Source organism: Thamnophis elegans, chromosome 14 (genome assembly GCF_009769535.1).
Source record: "Thamnophis elegans isolate rThaEle1 chromosome 14, rThaEle1.pri, whole genome shotgun sequence".
NCBI lineage: Eukaryota > Metazoa > Chordata > Lepidosauria > Squamata > Colubridae > Thamnophis > Thamnophis elegans.
Window position 1 is genome coordinate 22,935,197 of NC_045554.1, and position 26,113 is coordinate 22,961,309.

General features: G+C 47.4%; 1 protein-coding gene across 1 annotated transcript in view; it reads left to right on the top strand.

Annotated features, from left to right (window-relative positions):
* The window catches only part of HYDIN (HYDIN axonemal central pair apparatus protein), a 269,552-nt gene that overhangs the window by 200,479 nt on the left and 42,960 nt on the right, over positions 1-26,113 (top strand). Inside the window, exons 53-69 of the mRNA XM_032231077.1 lie at positions 5,932-6,130; positions 7,079-7,178; positions 8,064-8,163; positions 8,649-8,817; positions 8,919-9,157; positions 10,667-10,793; positions 13,250-13,454; positions 16,166-16,401; positions 17,030-17,181; positions 17,259-17,448; positions 20,800-20,911; positions 21,078-21,338; positions 21,699-21,841; positions 22,362-22,580; positions 23,739-23,899; positions 24,085-24,200; positions 24,703-24,934. Of these exons, the coding sequence (XP_032086968.1) occupies positions 5,932-6,130; positions 7,079-7,178; positions 8,064-8,163; positions 8,649-8,817; positions 8,919-9,157; positions 10,667-10,793; positions 13,250-13,454; positions 16,166-16,401; positions 17,030-17,181; positions 17,259-17,448; positions 20,800-20,911; positions 21,078-21,338; positions 21,699-21,841; positions 22,362-22,580; positions 23,739-23,899; positions 24,085-24,200; positions 24,703-24,934 (2,961 nt within the window). The remainder of the gene's footprint in view (positions 1-5,931; positions 6,131-7,078; positions 7,179-8,063; positions 8,164-8,648; positions 8,818-8,918; positions 9,158-10,666; positions 10,794-13,249; positions 13,455-16,165; positions 16,402-17,029; positions 17,182-17,258; positions 17,449-20,799; positions 20,912-21,077; positions 21,339-21,698; positions 21,842-22,361; positions 22,581-23,738; positions 23,900-24,084; positions 24,201-24,702; positions 24,935-26,113) is intronic.

Sequence of the window (26,113 nt, forward strand, 5' to 3'; positions counted from 1 at the left end):
AGGAGGTGCATGAGGCATGGAGCAGTGGAGAAGAATTAAGGGAGTTTGTCCCTGATGCAAGATTAAGACGGGCACAGAAGCGACGGCAACAGCTGAGTCAGAGACAAGATCCTCAGAGATAATTAAGCCAGGTGGTTGTGGCTTGGCTCCTCCCAGGAGCTTATTTAAGGAGAGCTTTTGGAGAGGATACTTCTTGCAGGACACAACCGTTTAAAGTAATCTGGTCTGAACTGTTTGTGAAACAACGCTGCAGAAGCTGTTATCTGCATCCGTAATATGAATGAAGTATAAGTAATGATTGTGGAAGAAATGCCTCTCGATAGCACCGTGGGCAAGACTGCACTCATGACAGTTGCAATGGTGCCTTCTACCCTACCAAAGGGCCAAGAAGGGCAACTCCCCATCTCCGATCCCGATTCCCTTCAAGGTCCAACAGTCCCTGCAGTGGTGGGAATCTCCAGTGCTGACCAAGGGCAGTCTTTTCTGTGAACCACATCACCTAACCATCACTACGGACGCCAGCCTATTCAGATGTGGGGGGGGCACATCTGGACACTCAGGTCACCCAGGGCAGGTGGTCCAAAGGTGATCTCAAACGCAGCATAAATTGGCTGGAATTAAAAACGGCAAGGCTAGCTCTCTTTCACTTTCAACCAATCATCCAGGGCCAACACGTGATGCTGTTGACGGACAATGTGGCCACCAAGGCACATGTCAACCGCCAGAGGGGCACTCACTCCAAGATCCTGATGGTGGAGGCGGAACGCCTGGGGAAGTGGGCGGAGAACCATCTGGCGTCCCTTCGAGCGGAGCATATTTCCGGGGTTAGTAATGTCCAGGCAGATTGGTTGAGCAGAGCCACGATCGATCATTTGGAGTGGCACCTGCACCCAGACCTCTTCTTCAAGATCACACAGAGGTTTGGCCTTCCCTCAGTTGACCTGTTTGCCACCCCAGAGAACACTCACCTCCCTCGCTTCTTCTCCAGGTACAAGTCCCTGAAGGCAGAGGGGGGTCAACGCTCTGCTTTGCCACTGGCCACCAGGCCTCCTTTACGCGTTCCCACCGCTGCACATACCTACCTCCCAGCTGCGTTGCAACAGCCCTGCCTTCACTCCTGGAGTCAGTAGCCGGTTTGGTGGTTGAGTTCCCCAGACTTATAGTACTGGGGGACTTTAACCTGCCATCTCTCGGCGAACGCTCTGAGGGGGCGCAGGAGTTCATGGCTTCCATGACAGCCATGGACTTGAACCAGGTAATTCAGGGTCCGACTCATACAGCGGGACACACTCTTGACCTTGTGTTTCTCTCGGGGCAGTGGAGAGGTGATCTGGAATTGAAGGGCATAAAGACCTTGCCCTTGTGATAGTCAGATCACTTCCTACTGAGGCTTGATTTTCTGAAACTACTCCCCCATTGCAGGGAGGGGGAACCGATTAAGTGGTTCCGCCCCAGGCACCTGATGGATCCTTTGAGATTTCAGACCGAGCTTGGGGAAATACCTGACTCCTTTGCCCACAGTCCGACGGAGTCCTTGGTCGCTGCTTCGAACAAAGCAGTAGCTGGGGCTCTTGATCGGATTGCACCTTTGTGGCCTCTCCGCAGCAGTGGATCCAGGAGGGGCCCTTGGTTTACCGAGGAACTCTGGGAGATGAAGCACCAAAAGAGACGCCTAGAGCGACGCTGGAGGACCAGTAAATCCGAATCTGACCGAACACAATTAAGAGCCTTTATTAGGACTTATCTAGTGGCGATTCGGGCAGCTAAATGTTCGCATTTCTCCGCTCTCATTGCATCCTCAGAATCACGCCCGGCCACCCTGTTTAGGATAACCCGCTCCCTCCTGAAAGGGAGGGATGCGGGCGAACCCTTGCAGGGAAGAGCCGAGGAATTTGTTCAGTTTCTGTTGGACAAAGTCGCTCAGATTCAGACGGACCTGGACTCCACTTGGACAGTACCTGCTGAGATGCCGAGAGTGGGCCTTGATCAGATTTCTTGGAGCGAGTTCCAGCTCGCTACTCCTGAGGAAGTGGACAAGGCCATGGGAGCTGTAAGTACCTCCACCTGTTTACTGGACCCGTGTCCCTCCTGGCTGGTTTCGACCACCAGGGAGGTTACACAAGCCTGGCTCCAGAGGATTGTTAATACCTCTCTACAGGAGGGATCTTTTCCGCTGCCCCTAAAGGACGCGGTGGTAAGACCCCTCCTTAAGAAGCCTTCTCTGGATCCAGCTATTCTTAACAACTACCATCCAGTGTCCAACCTCCCTTTTGTAGGGAAGATTGTTGAGAAGGTGGTGGCCTTTCAGCTCCGACGGACCTTGGATGAAGCTGATTATCTAGACCCTTGTCAGTCGGGCTTCAGGCCTGGTTACTCCACTGAAACTGCTTTGGTCGCCCTGACCGATGATCTCTGGTGGGCCAGGGATAGAGGACATTCCTCTATCCTGTTGTTTCTTGACCTCTCAGCGGCCTTCAATACCATCGACGATGGTATCCTTCTGCGACGACTGGGAGAGGTGGGAGTGGGAGGCACCGTGTTACGGTGGTTCTCCTCTTACCTCTCAGACAGGTCGCAGTCAGTGTTGGTTGGAGGACAGAGGTCGACCCCTAGGCCCCTGAATCAAATATCATCAATATGCAGACGATACTAAGTTGTATCTGTCCGCCCTGTGCCAACTCAGCGAAGCGGTAGAAGTGATGTCCCAGTGCCTGGAGGCTGTTAGGGTCTGGTTGGGAGTAAACAAGCTGGCACTCAATCCTGACAAGACCGAGTGGCTGTTGATGTTGTCCCCCAAGAACGGACCAGATATTCCATCTCTTAGCCTGGGGGGCGAAACCCTTCGCCCCGCAGAGAGGGTCTGCAACTTGGGTGTCCTCCTGGATCCTCAGCTGACATTAGAATACCATCTGTTGGCTGTGACCAGGGGGGCTTTTGCCCAGGTTCGCCTGGTGCACCAGTTACGGCCTGACGTGCACCGGGAGGCACTTCAAATGGTCACTCATGCTCTCGTCACCTCTAGGCTTGTAATGCGCTTTACTCAGGGCTGCCCCTGAATAGTGTTCGGAGACTACAATTGGTCCAGAATGCAGCCGCACAAGCGATATCGGGTGTACCTAGGTACACCCATGTTACACCTATCCTCCGCGAGCTGCACTGGCTTCCCATCGGTCTCCGAATGCGCTTCAAGGTGCTGGTCGTTACCTTTAAAGCCCTACATGGCTTAGGACCTGGATACCTACGGGACCGCCTCCTGCCATATACCTCCCAACGACCTATAAGATCACACAGATTGGGCCTCCTCCGGGTACCGTCGACTGGGCAATGCCGGTTGGCGACTACTCGGGGGAGGTCTTTCTCTGTAGCTGCTCCGGCCCTGTGGAATGATCTCCCCGCAGAGATCCGGACCCTTCCCACTCTCTCGGCCTTCCGTAAGGCCACTAAAACCTGGCTGTTCCGGCAGGCCTGGGGCTGTTGACTCCAAAATATGGTCCAGCCCCACTTGGAATGGAGTGCATGGTGTGTTTTTAAATCTATCTTTTCTTTCCTTCTATTCTTTTTTATTTGTATTGTTAGCCGCCCGGAATCCCACAGGATTGGGCAGCATACAAATGCTATTAAACTTTGAAACTTTGCTTCTCCTTCCCAGTGTCATGCAAAAGATCCTTGCAGAACAGGCAGAAGTTCTTCTCGTAGCAACATTTTGGCCCAGGTGAGCCTGGTTTGCCGATCTTGTGAGCCTCTCCATCACCAGGCCGAGGAGGATTCCTCCAGAGGAGGTCTCTCTCAGCCAGTGGGCCCTATGACATCCGGAACCCCAATGGCTGCAATTGGCCATTTGGCACTTGACAGGGACCTCCTAGAGAGAGACAGGCTCTCCTCAAAGGTCATTCAAACCATCCAGGCAGCACATTGACCATCTACTACTAGAATTTACAAGGCCAGCTGGTCAGCCTTCGCAAAATGGTGCGTACCTAAGCAGATAAACCCTACTTCAGCCGCTATTCCACAAGTTTTGGACTTTTGCAAAAAGGATTGGACCAGGGATTGGCGGCCAACATGTTGCGTCGCCAAGTTGCTGCACTGTCTACCAACCTCGCTCCCGGCGACCACCTATCCCTAGCACGTGATTCCAGGGTCTGCAGCTTCCTGAAGGGAGCTTCCAACTTGCGGCCCCGGTTGTTCATCGATACCCGACCTGGGAATTGAATGTTGTGCTTTGGGCTCTAGTCGAGGCTCCATTTGAGCCGTTTTGTACCTGTGACCTGAAGCACCTAACCTTCAAGACAGTATTCCTGACCGTGATCACCTCTGCACGTAGGATTTTGGAGATGGCGGCCTTGTCAGTCAGGGAGGACTTGTGTGTCATGTATCCAGATAGGGTCCTTCTTGGATCCTTCTTTTCTTCCAAAGGTCAACTCTTGGTTTCATCGGAGGTCATCCTTCCGGACTTTTATCCTCACCCAAGACATCCTACAGAGTGCAGATGGGACAAGCTGGATGTGCGTTGAACCATTCGCAAATACATTAAGCGCACCGCAGCATTCAGGCGATTGGAATCGCTTTTCATTTCCTTTCAACCTGCTACCATGGGGCGCAAAGTTACCTCCACCACCATCTGCCAATGGTTGCATGCTTGTATCACCCTTGCCTATCAGCTCCAGTCTAAACAGGTACTACGACGTATCACAGCCCACTCTAAAAGGAGCGCCGCATCCACAGCAGCCTGGGCGACACAGCGCCCATAGAAGAGATCTGCAGAGCAGCTACATGGGTTTTACCATCCCAATTTGTCCAAGATTACAAATTGGACAAGTTTGCGTCAGCGCAAGCAGTGTTTGGGAGACGGGTCCTTCAGGTGCCAAGTGACATTTAGCTTGGGTATGTCCCATGCTTGGACTCTCCAAGCAGCGTACAGGAAAATGACCATTGGCTTACCTGAAGGGTCCTTTTCTGTACGCTGTGAGGAGAGTCCAACCCCACCCTAGGGTCTCTCTCTCACAGCTTCCATGTGTATATGCATTGCATTTCTTGATGTGGACTTTATTACCAGACTTGACTTATACAATCTATCTTGACTTGAACTAATATCAGACTCAATGGAACCACATTTGAACAGTGTTACAGGTCCACGCCTTCATCAAAAAATCTGAGGAGCCGGAAGAGGAGGCGTGGCTAAAGATCTTTCAATTCAGTCCAGGGCAGTCAGACAGAATTTAACCCATGCTTGGACTCTCCTCGCAGCGTACAGAAAAGGACCCTTCAGGTAAGCCAATGGTCATTCTAATGCAAGTTATTTAAGAGACTGCCCCTCTCCTGTCACCTCCACCCCTTGCATCAAGATCAGCAGTTCCTGTTTACAAAACAAGGTCATCTAGTGGGACCCAGGCGGAGAGTCTTCTCTGTTGTGGCCCCTGCCTTGTGAGCACTTTCATCTACCCAGACCTTAAATTGGTCCTGACCCTCCCAGCCTTTAACAAGGTTCTGCACACATGGCTTTGCTGCTGTTTTGGGGAAGGGGCATCTGGAAATGGCTGGGGGCTTTTACAGTAGCTCAATTGAGCTGAGTTAGAAAGGATTCTGCTGCTGATTGTAATGTTCTGATTTGTAAATTGATTATAGAGACTATTAATATGTTTTATGTTTCTATATAATAAATTGGTTTTTAATCTTTTATTGGATTGTTTGTTTAAAAATCTGTATGAGCCACCCAGAGTTGCTTAGATGAGATAGGTAGCCATACAAATTCAATAAAGTTAATAAGTAAGATACATTAATATATATACACATAAATATCTTCGTATTTGAAAAGTAATCCAAATAAAATAATTCAGAAAAACGAGGCCTAACACTGCAGGTAGACTGGATTTACACCTGAAATTGGGGTTTCAAAATTTATTAGCATCTGCCTGGCTTCTCTTCTTTTTGCAGGAAGGAAACAAAATCACTTTACCTAAAGAACGTGACTCCCCTGCCAGTCGCCTGGCGGATCAGCGGCCTGGAGAACATTGGCGATGACTTCTGTTTGTCCGAGGATATCGGCATCATTGAGCCCTTCACTGAACACTGCCTGCTGGTCAACTTCAAGGCCACAAAGGCCCTCAACCTCAAGAAGGCTATCCGGCTAGAGGTGAGTCCTCTAGTGTAAAGCAAGCCGTACAGCTTGGAAAGCTTGCTGGATTTGATTATGATGAGACCATTAGCAAGAAATGCAAGGATTTTGCTAAGTTTCCATTCATGACCAATTTCCCAACAAATCCCCTCCTTGACAAGTACTGCCATTGTAAGAGGGTGGGGCAACCCATAATGAACCAGGGTCTGCCTTCTCTGGATTGCAGGGCTCACAGAGCTAAGTAGGGCAGGAAGGCTGTCCAGCTCCATCTGCATCTGAAACACAGGACTGGAGGGAGAGAAGGCAGCAGTTTCTGGCAAGGGAAGAGGAAGGATAGGCTGCGCTGCAGAAGCAGCAAGAACGAGAGGAGGAATTTGCTCCTCAAGATAATACAGCCGCATTACAGAGTTTTTTGTGGGCTCTTGGGAGTTTCTGTGAGAGGAGAGGATGTAGGAACATGGGAGAGGGGGAGGACAGGGAAGCTGATGGAGAAAAGGGGCAATCTTGAGGGGCAGGAGAAGAGCCGCAAACAAGACAAAATGGTCAGCCAAAAGTCCAAATCAGCACAGACAAATCCCCCTCCCCCATACACACAGAAAGATAAAAGGATGGGGGATGACTTCAGGCTTGTAAGATTTTGTTGCTGTAACATAATAAAATAAATATTGGCCTATAGGACTTTGGTTTCTTAGTCTAGTGTATCTTGACGGACTGATAGGATCTCTAACAAGTCTCAGGAATTGTGTCTTTTCTGTCACAGTGTTCTTCCCCAATTATTTATTTGCTATTTATTCATCAAATTCATATCTCCCTTCAATCACACAATACCCTTGGCAGCTCATATGATATGTAGGAGTATATTTATGAAAGAGAGCCCACAGGCTCTGGTCTTCAGCGGGCAGCGCCAAAGGCTGACCTCACCAATTACGGTGTGCATTGGAATAACAATCCTTGTGGTCGTTTTAGGTTTCTGATGCAGAAAATATTCTGGGGATTGTTCAGATTGAGAATATACAGATTGTTGCTGAGGCCTATGATGTGGCCCTGGACATCAGTTTCCCCAAGGGTAAGTTATCATTTATTTATTTAAATTGAATTAAAATTAAGCTGAGTGCTCACTGGAAACCATTTGAAGAGAGTCAGTCATGTCCTCTCTCCTCCCCCCCACCGCCCCCAATTACCTCCCTTGGTCCACAGCCATTTCTGCTGCACTTGCTTTCCACCTGATCTTCCTCTTTTGGATCAGAAGACAGTGATGGAGGTTGGATCCTTGCTGTCAAAGGAAGCACTTTTCAACACATTTTTATTTTATTCTGAAAGTTAAAATACAAAGAGAAAAAAATAAATCTTACAAAAGCAATGCAAAACTAAACAAAACGTTGAAAAAATGTACATTAGAAAAGAGAAAACAAGAAAAAAATATATAAATACGTTGCTCCTCCTCCCACCCTACAGGGCCCAGCTACATGAGGGATGGCCTCTCTCCCATAACCTCAGTCTGGCCAACTTCATCCAGTGGGATTGGTGCGTTCTTGGTTCCTTCAGTTAAACAATGTCTCTGCTGAAGATTGTACTAGAACCTGCCCTCTGGAATGAGGTGCCCCCCCCCCCCCAGATCTGGATACCCCCCACTCCATGAAGCGCTTCACCCAAGAGGCAGGGAAATATTTCCCTTTAATGCACTTGCCATCTTTTTGTTTTGTTGGGCTTTTCTTTTGTAGTTACTTTAACGTTTGACGTTGGGTGTCATGTTGTTGTTATTTACCTGACCTCGAAGAGTGTGTTGTTGGGCAAAGGCCCGGTCAGAGCTGAGCATCAGCATTTCTGGGATGGTCTGTGACAAGTGGGAAACTTCTGCCTGGCCTTTCTGCTCTCCGGAGTCAGGCAGAGTCATTACCGAAGAGCGTTTTGAGCATTTTTCTTGACTTCATGCCTTCTTTTCTGTTTACAGGAACAAATGGTGGTTTGGAATTTGGGATTGTCAGAGTTATGGATGAAGCTAAGCAGATGTTATCCATGAAGAACAAAGGCAAATACGAGATTGCTTTCAGGTAACCCCTGCTCTTCAGAGGAGTTGCTTTGTTCTCCCTTTGCTCCTTGCTTCAGTATCACTAATTAAAGATTTATAGCTCAGTGAAAATCTCAAAGATTAATCATTTGAGTTCACCTCACTCACACTTTTGTCCTCCAATTCCACCAATCCAAATCCCATTGACCCTTTTTGTTCGATAAAGTCTGCATTGTTCACATTTTATTTAAATGTTATTATTTGAGGCATTTTTTAAATTTTGAAATCTCTACATTCATTGCTTTTCATCCAGAATGGTCCCCTTGGCATAGAGGGCTGTTTGTTGGTTGGAGAGGCACATTGGCTTCCCCAAAGCTCTTTAAGAGACTAAGAAATTGCGATTGGGTGGCTGCGTGGAAGGACGGGCAATTGAGATGATGAAACCCCACACCATAAAGGCCCCATCAGCTATTAAAGAAACGGACGTAAGAGATTGTGAATTTTTAGGATTGTGTTCTTCTTCCCCAGCTTGGTTATTGAATCGACAGAATATGGGATGTCTGACCTGGGTCAGCTGTTCACCATCCAGCCCCAGAAGGGGAATCTGGGTCCCAATGACCGCCCTACACAGGTCCAGATTGTCTTTCATTCAAAGAAGGAAGTGAAAATTGAGGACAAGCCTGTTCTGCAGTGCCATGTAAGACCCCTGGGTGTAACTGACTGGAAAGAAGGCAGCTCAGCTGGCCAACAAGGTGGGAGCCAGCCATTGGCCTGAGCCTCTTCTCCCTCCTGTTCTAGGTGATTGAGCCTTCCCTCTGTGAGGGGGGGGAGACCATCGCCACCATCCCCATCCGATTGTCAGTACTGTCCTTATTCAGCAAGTACAATATTGTCCCTCCATCCATCATTAACTTTGGGCCGTTGATGAACAGCACCCGGAAGACTGGCAACTTCACCATCGAGAACAAAGGGGTCCTGGACTTTAAGTTCACCATTTGCAAGCAAGTCCGTGACTTTGTGATTACAGCAAAGAAAGGGTGAGCTTCGTCTTCGGGGATCTATCAGCCTGATTTGTTCTGTGCATGGAGTCAGGTGCCCATAGAACGGAGGCATTTTCTAAATATTTAGCATTGACGAGAGCAGCAGAATTTCACTTCTCGGCCCAGCCACATCTTTCTATGTGTGTGTGCATTTGTTTCTTGAGATTTATTTATTGTATTAAAGTTCTCAGAGCAGGTTACAAAGTTATTTAAAGTACTAAAACTTTCTTATAACAAAAATGACAATATGTAAATAGCACAAGAAAGAGATAGACATACACATGTAAAGCAGGCGTTTGAAAATGAAACCAATATGATCTATAGAAATACCTGGAAGAAGGAAAATGTTTTTGCCTGGCAAAAAGGTTCAGATTCTTTAGATGTTTCCTAAATGTGTCTGCCCAAGTGATCCCAGTGAAGCAGAAACTGCTCTGGCCCAGAGAGTGTTTTAAAAGTTGATACCCAATTATACATTTTAATTTTAATCACACACTTGGAAGAGATCTTAGTGGTCAATTCATTCAACTGGGATCTACCAGATCATCTCTGATAGATGACCTTTGAAGGCCGCCAACAAAAGGGAACCTCCCACATAATGAGACACTTGCATGACAGACTGTTCCACTGCATGATACTTGGTACCATCAGGAAGCTCCTCCTGGTATCTACCCTGAAGCGTCTTGATTGTACAGGTATAGGTAATACAGGTGGTACAATCAAGTATTTACACCCACTTGTTCAGCATTCAAATTTATGATGACATTGAATTGGAAGGACTTAGAGCCATTGCAACAAGCCACAATCACACAATCACAATTTCTGAGGTTCTCTGCTAGCTTCCCACAAGCAAAGCCCTGGAGAAGACATCAGGAAGACTGATTCAGGAGTCTTCTTGTTTTGGTCCATCTTCTTGGGGGACAATAATCCTACTTCAATCAGGACAGTCGGTCTCAGAGGTGCCCTCAGATGGGAGTGATGGCTAGCCTGTCATCAACATGTTGCCCACTCCTCGATTTCACTTTTCCCATTTACTATTCTACCATGAGAAACTTTGGGAAGATAGGAGGGAACTGCAACCCTCACGGCCGGTCAGCTCTTTTCTTAAGAAAGGAACTGGCACTTCAAAGGGAGGAAAGGCATACACGCATCAAATGTTCTTGTGATAACTCTCAGAGTTACCACAACCTAGGAGTGTAAAATGTGAAAGTGGAAGCAGAGCTCAGGTTCTCCACAAAGACCCCCTTGAGGTCTCCCAACTGGGGCAGTGTGTGTGGTGTGTGTGTGGTGTGTGTGTGTGTGTGTGTGTGTGTGTGTGTGTGTGTGTTTGTGTTTTGATTCCTTTGGGGAGGTCTATTGTGGCCTTGGGAAAGTGAGTGTGGGTATGATCCTGAAGGCTTGTAAAACACATTCTCAGAAAGTGGGCTGTGCATCTTCATGCAACTTCCCTGCCTGTGCTCTGAGACTGCAGATAAGATTCCAACTATTTTGTAATGCTTCCTCTTTCAGAAACTCTAACATCAAAAGTTCCCGTTCCCGTGAGACAGACCTCAGCCGGCAGAATGCTTTTATGAGCACAGGCAGGCAAAGCAAGCATGCAGATTCTTTGCAGAAGGACATGAACCTGATAGGGCAGGTAGGCGAAGGATGGCTTCTTCTACTTTGCACTTCTCCCACCCCGATGGCCAGCCTTTAAAAAAAAAAAATTATAGTTTTTTCTTTAACAGTGGATTGTCTGGGTCAATATACTTTATACACAATACTAATGATAATAATATTATTTAGATATACATAATCATAATATTTCAACTTCTAACATTTGTGTATACATTGTAGTTATGATCTATTCTGTTCTGTATCAACAATATACATACTATTTTCCCAATTTCTACTTTCTACCTCTTTTTTTAACTGAATAAAATAGCCACCATATTAAGAAGTATTCTATATCTATCCAACATCTCTTGCCCTTTTTAGAATTTCAACTCTTTTTGAGTTTTTGGTAAATTTTTCATGTTTCTCCCTTGGGATCTTGTATCTCCTTACATCATGCTTATTTAATCTAAGTATTTCATCTGCCTCAAAACCTATCTCTTGCTGTTGGATCTCTAGAGAACCCATCTGTAATTTTTTCATCACCTTTGGGAGATCTTTCTTTTTATTCTCTTCTATATTTTGAGCTCTTAAAGATAATCCATCTGTTCTGTTTTAAGAATTATTACTCTCTTTCATATCTTTATCTGCTTTTACCTTTTTTAAATTTATCTCTATTCTTTCCTCAGCTCCTTCTGGTTTTGCCTCTGTTTTCTGAGTTTTTTGTTCATCTTTTATTGTCATTTGTTTGGGGGTTTTCTAGTCTCACATCTGTATCCTGCATCAGCTCCATCAGCTCCTTATGATTCCTTGCCATATCTTCCTGAATACATTGAAACATTAATAATATTTCTTTATGAACTGTATTTGTTTCCCCCTTTTGAAACATTTTTTAATAATTTAATAGGCTGAAAGTTACTCAATATTCCTTCAAGATTCCAATGTCAATTGCCCTGAAATATCCAAAATGCCAGTATTAGTAAAATTTACTCAGCCCCAGGACTGTTCCTCAAAATCCCAAAATTTATAGTCCTTAAAGTTTTCTAATTTGCATCCTCAAAATTATCTAAATGTTTAAGTCCTGTTTAATCCTCCTTCTTTCTTCTTTCACCTCAGTGTTCTATCAAATAGTGTTAATAATCTAGATCGGCCTACAAGATTTCCCCAAATCTCTTTAATCCACAGAATCAAGTGTTCAGTTTCAAGGATATTTCTTGTTAATTATAGTTCATCTTGTCTTTAAAATCTTCATTAAATACTTCCAAGCAGCCAAAATGCCAGTAGATATGGAACCAAAATAAAGAGGCTTTCCAGGTGTTGTTTGCCTTTTACTATTTCCTTTTTCCTCCTCCTTATTTTTCTTCTGTTATCAATCAATCCTCACTTGCCAAGGTCTTTTCCCACCATGTACTAGTATAATATCTTCTTTCACCAGTAGGTGGCACCCCTGCTCTAAGTTCCAGCATTAAACAAAGCAAAAATAGAACAGCTGATTGTTAAAAAGGAGGAGAAGGAGGAAGAGGAGGAGGAGAAGGAGGACAGACAGTGTTATCCGCAAATTAAATCACTTTTCACACTACTACAAATTCCAGTCTGGGCTTCCTTTATTTTAAAGCTTCATAGTCTTCTGTTAAAAGTTTGTTTCACTTTGGGGTCTATAATCTTTCTCCGTGTGTTAAATCACTGCTTTCTTAGTGTTTTGGAAACCCCTTTTAAAAAGAACTCTTTTATTTGGATTTAAATCTCTAATATAGAAGTTGAAAATTGCCTCACCAGTTCCAATCCTCTGTCCACAAACCACTCCAGCTCATCATTTTCTTGTCCCAGTTGTCACAGCTTCAGTCTTGCCAAAGTGGCTGTCATCTCTGCTGCCAATCAGGAGGGTTTCTTTGGCTCAAGCGAGGAAATTGCTGTTTCCTCCCCATCTACACAGCATCCCTTCTTTCTTCACCATCCCTCCGGGGAGATCCTGTAGGGTCTCCTGGCAAGCAGGTATCGGCTGGGTTTTGCGGGGTTCCACAGAGCTCCACTATCCCGTATCCGTCCTTCTGCGATGCCAACTCATGAATCCCCCCTTCCCCGATGGACAGCCTTGATTAAGCAAAGTTCATACTTTATTTGGGGAAAATGGGCTTGGGGCAGGATTCTCTCATCCAGTTTTCTCCATGCTGCTCCAGAACCTCAAACCCCTGGATGTGTCCAAGGGAAATGGGGCCAGGGACATATGATCCAGAAGGTGCAGCTCCAGTGGAGAGGACCACAGGAAGGTGATTCCCCAGCATTGACCCCACATTTGGAGTGCTTCTCTGTGAATCAAGGAAAGACTTTGCCCTGTGTAACTTTCCCCTGTTCTCACTGGCCCTTGGGAAACATTTGCCACTGCTGAATCTCCAGGGCTCCTTTGCAGACTTGTTTGTTTGCATCTCCCTCTCTTGCTGGAGAACAGCTGGTATCAGCCAGCAGTTGTTTAAGAGAAAGCAATCCCTGTCTTTTCCACAGGCTCGCTTCTCTTCTGGTATGTTCACTGTGTCTCCGGGGTTTGGAAACATTGCCGCAGGAGGCCATCAGGTCATCACGGTGGATTGCTTTGCTGAGCCTGCTGGGAAGTGTGAAGAATACCTGATCATTGAGATCACAGACCGAGACCCTGAAGACAGTCCTGGAGGCATCGTCTACACTCTTGTTGCAGAGTCCTGCATCCCAGGTAGTCAGACCTTCTCCCTTTCTCCTGGCTTACACTGCCTGAGGACACAGACCATGATTTACACACCAGAACCAGGAAATCGGGTTTCATTTTTCCTGAGAAGCAAGCTTATTAAACATGTAATTGTCCCTTAGATAAAGGCCTGGTTTAGAAAGCAGCAAAAGAAAGGTTAGAATGCATTTCTGGGAGATTAGCAACATACAAAGACTTCTGAAAAGATTTGTGATGAAGGCATTAGCACCTTGGCATGGAGGAAGGCTATTTCAGGTCTGTGGGGAGGCTTGGCCTCCAGAGGAAGAGGGCAGGCATGAATATTAGTATAGTTTTGGGCAGATGGAGATGCAGCAGGAGCCGTGGGTGGACTGTAGTCAGAGAACACAGTCTTGGTTTCTTATGCCCATTCCCCAGTGCCTCGTCGTTGGACCTTCTGAAGCCCAGGTTTTTGACAGCTGCTGCTATTGAAGGCCAGACACCTTGCAATGAAGTTTCCCTCACCTCACTGCAAATCAAATCATTTAGATTCACTCTAAGATGGATGTCATCTGGATGCCAGCCAGCACTTTTAGGCCGATGGAGGCCTGGTCTGGCTTTTTAACTTGAAATGAGTTTGAAGCTATTATCCCCCAAGGAAATGGATGGGGTTCTCTAGGCTGGGAACTCACCCTCCTGTTTAATGAAATAAATGTCCTTGCTGGCTAGCCAAGGCCGCCTGGGAAGTAAGGTGTGGAGGGGCCCAGGGTGGTAGGGAATCCGTCATAGAAATAGAAATAGGACTTTGGAGGTCTTCTAGTCCAGGGGTGTCAAACTCACCAAAGAGAGAAGCAACCTGAAATTAAGGAGAAACTTCCTAACAGAGGATAATTAACCAGTGGAATAGCTTGCTTCCAGAAGTTGTGGGCACTCCATCACTGGAGGTTTTTAAGAAGAAACTAGACAGTCACTTATCTGAAATTGCATAGGTTCTCCTGCTCGAGCAGAAGGATGGGCTAGAAAACCTCCAAGGTCTCTTCCAGCTCCTATTCTATTCTGCATTTCTATTCTATTCTTAATGTATTATTTAGAGGTTTTTTTTAGAGGTTTTATTTGCATTTGTAGGCCGCCCTTTTCCCTGAGGGGACTCAGGGCGGCTCACAGAAAACCAGGGAAAGGGGAAATACAACATTAAGACAACAACACATAATAAAATAATGAGCAACATGCATACAACATTCGGGCGGGGTAGAAATCCTTATCCCCAGGCCTGACGGGCGAGCCAGTTCTTCAAGGCTGTGCGGAAGGCCTGGACGGTGGAGAGGGTACGAATCTCCACAGGGAGCTCGTTCCAAAGGGTCGGGGCTACTGCTGAGAAGGCCCTCCTCCTTGTGGTTGCCAGCCGACACTGGCTGGCCGATGGAATGCGGAGGAGGCCTAATCTATGGGATCTTATAGGTCGTAGGGAGGTAATTGGCAGAAGGCGGTCTCTCAAGTATCCAGATCCACTGCCATGTAGGGCTTTATGGGTGATCAATAGCACCTTGAAGCGCATCCGGAGATCGACAGGTAGCCAGCGCAACTCGCGGAGGATAGGTGTAATGCGGGTGAATCGGGGTGCACCCGCAATCACTCGCGCGGCTGCGTTCTGTACTAGCTGAAGTCGCCGGATGCTCCTCAAGGGCAGCCCCATGTAGAGCACGTTGCAGTATTCCAGCCTAGAGGTCACAAGGGCCCGAGTGACTGTTGTGAGGGCCTCCCGGTTCAGGTAGGGTCGCAACTGGCGCACCAGGCGTACCTGGGCGAATGCCCCCCTGGTCACAGCCGCTATATGATGGTCGAATGACAGCTGTGGATCCAGGAGGACTCCCAAGTTGCGGACCCTCTCTGAGGGGTGTAAAATTTGACCCCCCAGCCTGAGTGTTGGATTATTGGCCAAATCTTTGGGAGGAAAACACAACAGCCACTCGGTCTTTTCCGGGTTGAGCACAAGCTTGTTAATCCTCATCCAGTCCATGACGGCTTCAAGCCCCCGGTCCATCACGTCAACCGCTTCATTGATTTGGCACGGGGCGGACAGATACAATTGAGTATCGTCCGCATATTGATGGTATCTGATCCCGTGCCTACGGATGATCTCTCCCAGCGGTTTCATGTAGATGTTAAATAGTAGGGGGGATAAGACCGAACCCTGCGGCACCCCATATTTTAGGGGCCTTGGGGACGATCTCTGCCCTCCCACTAACACCGACTGCGACCTGTCCGAGAGGTAGGAGGAGAACCACCGTAACACGGTGCCCCCCACTCCCACCTCCCGCAGTCGTCGCAGAAGGATACCATTATGCCCTCATCTGGGGAATTTCTTACTATGCTGACTGTGGCTTTCTATAACCTCCTTTTCTTTCTGGACTAGAAGACCTCCAGATTCTGTTCTGTTCTATTCTATTCTCAGGGAGGAGGAAGAGGGGAGGAGAAGAAGGACAATGCAACTTTTGTCTCAATTGTCCCATCTCAGCAGAAACCCTTCAGGTCTGTGGAGAATCTCTCTCTAGCACCCCTGAAGGTAGTGCAAAATTCAACCTTGCAGTTCTCAGATTGAAGGCAGGCAGCTGAAAGTAGAAGAAGGGGTTGGGGAATGCTGATTAATTGCCAGGATACTTGCTGAAATTGCCTCCTGCAGTTCCTGTGGTCTTGTGCATGTGATGAGTCCCTGAGAGTTGCTGTCATGTTGGTTTCCCAAGGATTTGTGACTGACAATCCAGGGATCATTTTTGAGGAGCATCGGATCTGTAACAGTGGCAACCTCAGCCAGGTGTTGAAGTCCATAGGTTGCGAAGGAGTTTTTGTGACAGACGAGAACAAGTTTCTCTTTAACAATGTCCTGATTGGGCACCAGGCAACAGCCCGCTTCAAGATCTGCAACCCAGGCCGGATCCCCTGTGATGTTGTCATGACCACAAAGCCCATTTCTGCCAAGGTAAGAGAAGGACAATGAGTGTTTGCATTACATGTTTTTTAATATTGTCCCATTCCATTTCATGGGAGGCTGGGCAGAACATTAATCGTGTAGCAATTTGGCAAGTGCTTGCACCCTCCTGTCTTGCAAATGTGTAGTTGCTCTGGAAGCCATTGATTTAGAGAGGCCGATCCCACATGGCTGTTCCTGACTTTTCTTTTAATAGACAGAAAGATGAGGTTGTCCATTCCCATTACAGGCAGGGTTGAATCATGAAATAGCAATAGCACTAGCACTTAGACTTCTATACCGCTGCACAGTGCTTTCCAGCCCTCTCTAAGCAGTTTACAAAGCCAGCCTCTTGCCCCCAATAATCTGAGTCCTTATTTTACCCATCTTGGAAGGATGGAAGGCTGAGCTAACCTTGAGCCAGTGAGGATCAAACTGCTGAACTGTTGGCAGCTGGCAGTAAGCAGAATTAACTGCAGTACTGCATTCTAACCAATGCGCCTCCATGGCTCTTAGAAATATACTGCAGCCAAACTCCATAGCTTGTAAATGGATGGATTGGTGGGTGGTGGGTGGGGTACTCAGAGCTTTCTCTGGGGTGATTCCTGAAGTTCTTCTTGCTCTATGGATGTTTCCTCAGTCCACTGTCCGAATCAGCGACACCTTTGAGCTCTATCCTGTGCGCATGTCCATCGCCAGTCATTCACATGCCTTTGCAACCCTGACCTTCTCACCACAGGCCATGCAAAACTACCAGTGCATTTTTGAGACTTCAGTAGATGCAGTGCCGAGGTAATTCCCAATTGGCTGCTGAAGGGGGCATGTTTCGTAATCTGCACATAAGAACAATGCTTTCTCTTGTCTTTCAGTGTGGTTGCCAGATCAAGAGCTCTGTCCTTTGAAGTCAGTGGAGATGGCAGCCTTCCTCAGATCACCATTGTGCGCCCTGTTCTTCGTAATAAAAAGGGGAACCCGCTCCTCCTCTTCAGAAAGCTCCTCTTAGGTCACATGGAAGCACTCCCCCTTGTCCTTAAGAACAGCGGCAGCCTTTTAGTCCAGGTAGCAGCCAACGCTCAAAAGAGCAATCACAGACTGGCAAGGGGGTCTTGAGGGGGGAATGCTTAGCGCAAAAAAGTGCTCTCCCTGCCATCTTTTCTTGCTGGGCTATTAGAGCTGCTCACTTGCCTCCACCTCTTGAGAGCTGCCCTATTTCCTGGGATCAGAAAACAAGGTTAGCTGAGATTGGGCGGTAGGGGTGGAGTAGAAGGACAAGGGAAGACAGGCTGGGAAAATCCAGTGTTCCTGAGGTAGCCTACATGCTGCCAATTAAAATCGGAGCTGTGGAAAGCTTTCTGAGACTCAAGACTCTGCCCTAAAAATTTTGTCAGAGATTTCCTTACCAGGTTCCTCAAGGCCTCCAACAGTGGCAGTCTAATGCCCTGGAAAAAGTCCTAAAATTCACGGATACTTTTTCTTTACTTTACTTACTTTACTTTATTGTCATTGTATACACAGTTTACACATACAACGAAATTCACATAACACCCAGAGGTCCAGGCCCAGCACACATAACAATCCCCAAACATACCTCCACCCACCCAAAAATCCCCCACCCCTAAACCACCCAAGCATCCACACAATGGACCAAGTCGTGCTGTCCAACAGCTCACTGATGGTGACCTTTAGTTCATTGTTGAGTGCAATTATAGCTCTGGGATAAAAGCTATTCAGGAGATGTGTGGTCCTAGTTTTAATTCTTCTGTATCTTCTGCCAGAAGGCAACAATCTAAAAAGATTGTAACCAGGATGGGAAGAGTCTCTGAGAATGTTATGCAACTTCCTCAAACAGCGAGATGTGAAGATGTCGTCCAGGGCTGGTAGCTGGAGCCCGGGTATATTCTGGGTAGTTTGAATGATTCTCTGTAGAGCTTTTTTGCCCGCTGCAGAGCAATGTTCCCTCTAATTTTTTTTCAGTGTGAGCAGAAAAGTATAGTGTTTGAGCGGCACATTTTCATGCCTGAGCACCTGAATTTTTTTCACAGATGTCACCTAAGACAACAAGGAAATCAGTATTATTTGAAACTCAAAGTTATGTTTATTCAAGGTACCTGCTTAATTAAAAGTGTTATATAATATCAGAATCACTTAACAATGCTCCTGCTTAGCAACCAAAATGTTGGCTCAGGAACTCTGGCATTGAAGTGTGCATGTCTTAAAGCTGTCAAGTTACAAGATCCTTGCACCCCTAACCCTTTCGAAAAAAAAACCCCAGGGGTCTTCAAATCTGACAGCTTTAAGACTTGTGGACTTCAACTCCCAGAATTCCTCCTCCAGTCATGTTGCGGCGACGTCATCTGCGTGGATCTGCTCCATCTTGTTTTTTTCACCTGGAGCAGGGCTGCAGCTGAAGATGCCGATGAGCCCCCACCGCCACTAGAATAACTGCTGCTGTTTCCTCCTCCTCCAACAGCACCACCACATTTGCTGCCCGGTGCTGCGGCTGAGGTGAAGCCGCCAAAGCTCCCGCTGGCATCCTTGCCCATGGCAGCGGCAGCGCCGCCTCCCCCTCAGCTCAGAGCACCTGAGCTGGACACCACGTTACCCCTGCCGCCGCCTCCTCCTCTGCCATACTTTTGAGAAGCCATGGGGACTTTTTTTCCTGCTCCCGCCCCCTCCGCCGCCTTCCTACTGGCTCCCGTGGCCTCATGGCTCCTCAAAAGCACGGCAGAGGAGGAGGGGGCAGGGGTAACGTGGCGTCCAGCTCAGGTGCTCCGAGCGGAGGAGGAGGCACCGCTGCCACAGGCAGGGGCACCAGCGGGAGCTTTGGCAGCTTCACCTCAGCTGCAGCGTCAGGCAGCAAATGTGGTGGTGCTGTTGGAGGAGGAGGAGGCAGCAGTTATTCTAGTGGCGGCGGGGGCTTTGGGGGTTCACTTCAGCCTCAGCGCCAGGTGCAAGCGGCTAGGACTGGCCGCCCACAAAGGACCTCCCCGGGCTTGCTTTGCTGAACATGGGGTGAATGATGATAGTTTGACCGGGCACGGCCGGCGCAAACTACCGTCAGTCGCCCGCATTCATCAAAACAAGTCCGGGGAGGTCCTTTGCGGCGGCCAGTTCTAGCCGCCTGCAAAGGACCTCCCCAGCTTCCGGAGCCTGTGACGGTAGAAATCACTGCGTGGCAGTTGCAAACTGCTGCACGGTGTTTTCTTGCCATGTGCGCGGTCGCGCAACCGCGCACCTTAGAGGGAACATTGCTGCAGAGCTGCTCCCATACCATGCAAGAATGCCGTATGTCAGGACACTCTCAGTGGTGCTGTGATAGTAGGACAGAAGTAGATGCTGAGATAAATTTATCTTCCTTAGCATTCTCAGGGAGTACAGCCTCTTCTGTGCCTTCTTCACAAGCATGTTAACATTCATGGTCCATGAGAGGTCCTCTGAGATATAAATGCCCAGAAATTTAAAACTACCAACCCTCTCCACCTCCTTGCCATTTATGTACAATAGTAAATATACATCTCTCTTCCTCCTGAAGTCAATTATAAGTTCTTTAGTTGTTTTGGTGTTAAGTGTAAGATTATTTTCTTTACACCACAATGTCAGCCCTTGTATACTTCCTTCCTATAAGCAGACTCATTGTTCTTATTAATGAGCCCCACCACTGTTGTGTCAACTACAAATTTAATAATTGCATTGGTGTTATACAATGGGGTACAGTCATATGTGTACAAAGAATAAAGGAAAGGGCTTAGTACACAACCCTGGGGGGCTCCTGTGCTTAATATTAGACTAGAAGAATGGTGAGATCCTATCCTTACTGACAGTGGCTTATCTGTCAGAAAATCCTTTATCCACATACAAATCCTCTGATTTATACCCAAATTGGACATTTTAAGAAACAACCTATTGGGTAGAATGGTGTTAAAGGCAGAGCTATAATCCACAAATAGCAACCTTACATATGTTCCCTGTTGTTCCAAATGGTTTAATATAGTATAGACAACAATAGACATAGCATCATCAGTTGATCTATTTCTCCTATATGCAAATTGGTGTGGGTCCAAAGTAGATAGAAGACTAGCCTTAATATAGTCTCTCAAAATGTTTCATGACAACAGATGTTAAAGGCATTGGTCTATGATCATTAAGAGAGTCCACGACTGTCTGCTTGGGGACTGGCACTATAATGGATACATTTGGAGAAGATGTTTCTCCCTTGAAAGTAGCCCCCGTTGAACTGTACAGCACAAACATCAGCACAGGAAATATTTTATGACATTTTGTATTAATCCTAAAATGCTTTATGATAATTTTATGTCATGAAATGTTTTATAAAATTTGCCAAATTTCCATTCCATGGAAGCCATGAGTCCCATTTCAGGGCGTTTATGTCTGCCTTGTTCCCTCTCACAGTTGTACCTGGATGTGTCTGATGAGAGTGGGGCCTTCACCCTGAGGCCCAGGCCCACCACCCAGTGCATTTACCTCTCTTCTCAGAACGAGGAGAGTGAGCCCAGCGATGGAGGTAAAAGCTGCCTCTCTGCCTGGGGCAAGAGCTCCATCTGTGCTGGGAAGGAGGGAAGGAGGGCCGAGTGCAGCACTAGCTATCTTTGGGCCGCGGTCTCTGCTACAGTGCAAGGGAACTCTTTCCATGCTTTTAGCACTTACACTCACTCTTTGCATCTTTGTAGTCCGAAAACCACACACAGCTTCCTTGGTGCTGCACAACGGGGAGACAGCTGAGTTGGATGTGATTTTCCAGCCCAGCTTGGTCCAGCGGGTTGAAGGGCTGATCCACCTCTCTATGGTAGACAACCAGTATGAGGAAACCAGCATCCAGATGGTTGGCGAAGGCTATCAGGATAACGTCACGCTAGACAATATTCATAGCCCAGTGGCCGAGACCGATGCAGGGGACATTGAGGGGCAACTGGATGAGAACACAGGAGAGGGTGAGTCAAGCTTCCACCACCAGGAGATCCAGCCTTGTTCTGAGGCTGGCCAGGCCGCTTCCACCCATTTTCCTCCTCCTGAAAGAGAAGAGGCCCGAATGTTGGACGTCTTCTCTCAGTTCATCAAATCAACACTTTTTCTCCTCTCCCTCTTTAATTCATGAACTGGCTGAATTGGATGCTGTCCTTGACCGGAAGGGCGGGAGGGCTGCTCGACTTGAGGGCGAGGCAAGGCCAGTACAGCCTGTGGGGCAGTGTCCCTCCTTCCGCCTCGCTTGGTCTCACCAGCACAGGGGATGGGAAGGGCTCCAGGTGTGGCTGCTGGGAGGGATGCAGACCGCTCGCCCTCTTCTCCGACAGCAGTGAGAATGGACCACATCCAGTTTGGAGACTGCCACATTGGGAAGCTGTATCAGGCCGCGTTCACAATCACAAATCACAGCAAGTCAGACGTGATGAGATTTGAATGGCCTACTGGGCCCCCCTGCCAGTTCTCCCCACAGGTAGGCTGGTACTCCTCCAGTGATTCCTAACTTTGGCAGGCCTAAGAACTCCCATGTTCAGTCTTCAGAGGGGTCTGTGGCTCATGGGGGTCTATTTGGGGAGGGAGTTGCCTCTGAAGGGAGGGGAAGCCAGGGTTTTAAGAGAGGGCCAGGCATATATTTTGACCCTGCCGCCCCCCCCCCCCCCAAGCCATCTCCAATAGTTAAAACATGGATCAGAACATTTTGGTCCCATCCACTGGGAGAGAGTCACTAATGAGGTTATGAGGTTCCATGCGCTCATTCCTGATTTAACAGTCTTTTTGCCATGTCACTCAGCAGTTACCTGACTTTGAAAGAGATTGTTTGTTTTTCAAGTACAGCCTGGGCTCTTCCTAGATAAGGAAGCCCTTCAGAAGTGTGAGGGCAAGCCTCTTCCAGATAGGTGAACATAGCTGTGAAATGGCCCGGAGCCCATGAATGCTGATGAATGTTTCCTTGATTTTGTCCTTCTCAAATGTTTGAATACGCTTCTCTCCAGATTGGCCATCTCCATGCAAGGTGCACTAAAAACATCACTCTGGCTTTGAAAGCCAGCCTGCCCATCTCCCTCAGAGAGCAGCTCCTTAGGTGCAAGATCTCCAGAATTACCTTCCAGTGCTCTGCTGACCAGGTCCCAGACTGGGATGATCGCTTGCATACTGTCAAATGGGTGGATGTGTCAAAAGGCATCACAAGTATACGTCCAGCAAAAAAGAAGGTAAGAAACCAGAATCTAAAAGTTGTGCCAACCGCCCTTCCTATAAGGCCACCACTGGGGAGGCAGCCCCTGTAGGGAGGGCCTTCCAGATTCTCACTGCCAGCCATCCACTGCCTTCATTGCATATTCATTTAGCACCTCTGATTTCATGGATGTAAAGTGCCGTATCTGGGCTGCTGCTGCAGCAGCAAAAATCCTGTGCCCCTTACTACTCTCTCTAAGGGCCATCCAGACATGGCAGGCTAAGCGTAAGGTCTGGGTAAGTACTGTAGCAATTCGCAATTCGCAATTTAATGAGTTTATATGCCGCCCAATCCCGGAGGACTCCGGGCGGCTTACAAATACGAAATAGAATAAAATAACACATAGGGGAAAGAAACATACACAGTTTAAAAAACACACAACATACATTTGGCTTAACTGGGGGTTGGACCTGATTTAAAAAACAAGCAACCCCAGGCCTGTCGAAACAGCCAGGTTTTGGTGGCTTTTTGGAAGGCCACACGAGTGGGAAGGGTCCGGATCTCTGCTGGTAGATCGTTCCACAGAGCCAGAGCAGCTACAGAGAAGGCTCTCCCGTGAGTGGTCGCCAGCCGGCATTGTCCGGTTGATGGCACCCAGAGGAGGCCTAGCTTGTGAGTTCTTATCGGACATTGGGAGGTGTATAGCAGGAGGCGGTCTCTCAGATATCCAGGTCCAATGCCATGTAGGGCTTTAAAGGTAATCACCATCACTTTGTAGCGCGTCCGGAGACCAATGGGGAGCCAGTGCAGCTCGCGGAGGATAGGTGTAACATGGGTGTACCGAGGTACACCCGATATCGCTTGCACGGCTGCATTCTGGACCAACTGTAGTCTCCGGACACTCTTCAAGGGCAGCCCCATGTAGAGTGCGTTGCAGCATGGAAAGAAGAAAGGAGGGAGGGATAAGAGAGCCGGCCTTGCTCCACCTCCTTCTTCGCTGGTGCTCCTGAGGCCAATTGCATCACAGCCACAGTGGCACAGCCTTTGTAGGGCTTTCCTGGTGGTTGCTCTTCCAGGCCTCATCTTCTTCCTGCTTGTGTTGGAGTGGCTGCCAAACAAGCGACTTCTGCCTGCAGCTCTGATGATGAGCACCAAGCCTTCTGGGCTGCTTCTGACCCTTCTGCTTTTGGGGCAGGTGATAGAGACTGATCCAGAACCTACTCATATGACTGTGGAGGAGGGTAGCCAGGAACTGGTGCTTCGAGTGAGTGCCAACGTCGACTTTGCCCAATATAAAATGGATGCAGATGCTGTGCACTTCAGAGACACGTTGCTCTTCCAAACACGGGTGTTCACGTGAGTAAGATGAGACCAAATAAAATATTACGATCAAGAAGACTCTGCCTGTCCTTCACCCACATCCTCTTTGTGTCTGGCTTTGATCTTTCAACCGTCACAGCCACCTCCTTTGGATCTTCTTTCTAATATATCCCAACTCTGAGCAAAGCCTTCATTTCCTCCCTGCTCTGTTGCCTTCTCAGGGTGGAGCTGTCCAACACAGGCAATGTGCAACTGGAGTATTCCTGGAAAGTAGTCATGGAAGAAGGTGGGAAGGCTGTTAACTTTGCTACCGAACCTTTGTCAACAAGCCCAGAAGGTACAGCTTTCTCTGCCCCTTTTCCTCTTGCTCTTCCTTCCCCTAACAATCACCCGTTGCAAGGATCTCAAGAACTTTGCTGTAGGTCTTTTGTTTTGGTTTATGCATTGTTTACCACCATCCTTTGTGCCTTACAACAGTCTCTGAAGAAGCTATCGCAAATTTGGACTTCAGTTCCCAGAATTCTCAGCTATCACTTTGTTGTCTAGGATGTTCTGGAGCAGAAATCAAAACTGGAGGATACTGAAACTGGGGAAACCAGCTCTGGAATATCAGTTGCAGGGGATGTGGTTTGCTGTGAGTTTAAGCTAGAAAATGCTTCTGCCACTAGATGAGTCTCTTAATATCTGATTCATTTTAAAGCGAGCAGATTTCCCCAGTTTAGTATCCTACAATCTGGGAATTTATGGAGGGAACCATTTTAGGAAGCAAACAGAAGGTCAGTCTGAAGAAAGTAAGTATTTGCAGAAATGTTGTTTCAATAAACTGTCCCTTTCACCAGGGGACCCATCTAGAGCATCAACTGCTTCCATCAAGGCCCAGTCTAGCCGGCCCTTCAGTCAGCTGGCTAGCCTCCTGGAGAGTTTATCTTCCTACATTTTCCCAGTGGTCACCCGCCCTCCATTCTCCATGGAGCCCAGCAGTGGGAAGATCCCTCCTGGGAAATCTCAGTCCCTCCAAGTGAAATTCTCTCCCCAGGAAATAGGAGAGTTTGAGGGTCGTCTACTCTGCAGGTAAGAAACCATCTCATCCAGCCATGTTTTATAGCAAAATGGATTAAATCTTGGCCAAGAAGGTACAGCTTTACCACCACAATTCTGTCCTTCTGCCCTGGCTATTATTACTGCCATGTTGAGCCCCCCCCCTCCCCTGAATGTATTGGCGAGAGAGGACATGAAGAGCAAAAGGTGGCATCTCACCTTAGAAAATGGATTCCCATTATTTAAACCAAACTTGTCTGGAAAACATTTGGAGCATTATATGAAACAGGCAGAATTCTTTACCCTTTTGTTGCTGGAGCGAATGTGGAGTGACCAGATTATTCAGAGCAGGTCTACAAGTTAGCATGTTTTATACCAACATTTTGAACGTTAGACGTTGGTTGGGCTTCATGACTGACAAGAGTCAAATAGATCCTAAGCCTTAAGGTTGCTGTGGGGATGAAAAATTGAACTCAGAAATGATAAGGGTTCTCCAAGGAGGTTGAAATATGGCAGAGTGAATTGGAGGAATTTTTAGCCAGGTTGCTCTGGATGGCCTTACTCAACTCAGCATTTCCCAAAACTGGCTGCAATTTTGGGGAAAAAAACCCAGTTGCATCATCACATGCTTGGCTTTGTTCCTCTGCAGAGAAACATTCCAGAACATTACATCGCTCCATGTTTTGGTGAGAAGTCCTCATTATAATGACTTTCCACGGTTCCCTTTTGATTTTATCAGAACTCTCTCCAAGCTTTATTTTTTAACTTCACTGTCTGTGTTATCTTTCTCATACCCATCCTTGGTCTGTGTTTTCTATTGGTTACAATGTGTTAGGACCTCTCCATTAGATAATTAGGAAAGAAGACCACGAGACTCCATGTGTAGAAATCAAGTGTACTTTTACTAATTATAAATGATTAAAGGCATAGCGTAGCGAAGTCTGAATATTTAGGCGCGAAAGCGATTGATATATAGAATAGCCCATTCCCCACCCCTTGGCATCATAGTTACAGTCCAATCATAATTCTCTCAAGTGTCAGGTGTGAGATAACTTCAAAAGGCATCACGAAGATGGAATGTCGGTGCCGTTAATCCTGGTGGGAATCTCCCACGCATGAGTAGTCCGACAGGCAGCTGAACTCCAGAACCTTCCTCCAGCACAATGAGTAACCCCTCCCAAATACCATGCCCTCCCTCCCCGTTTCATGGCA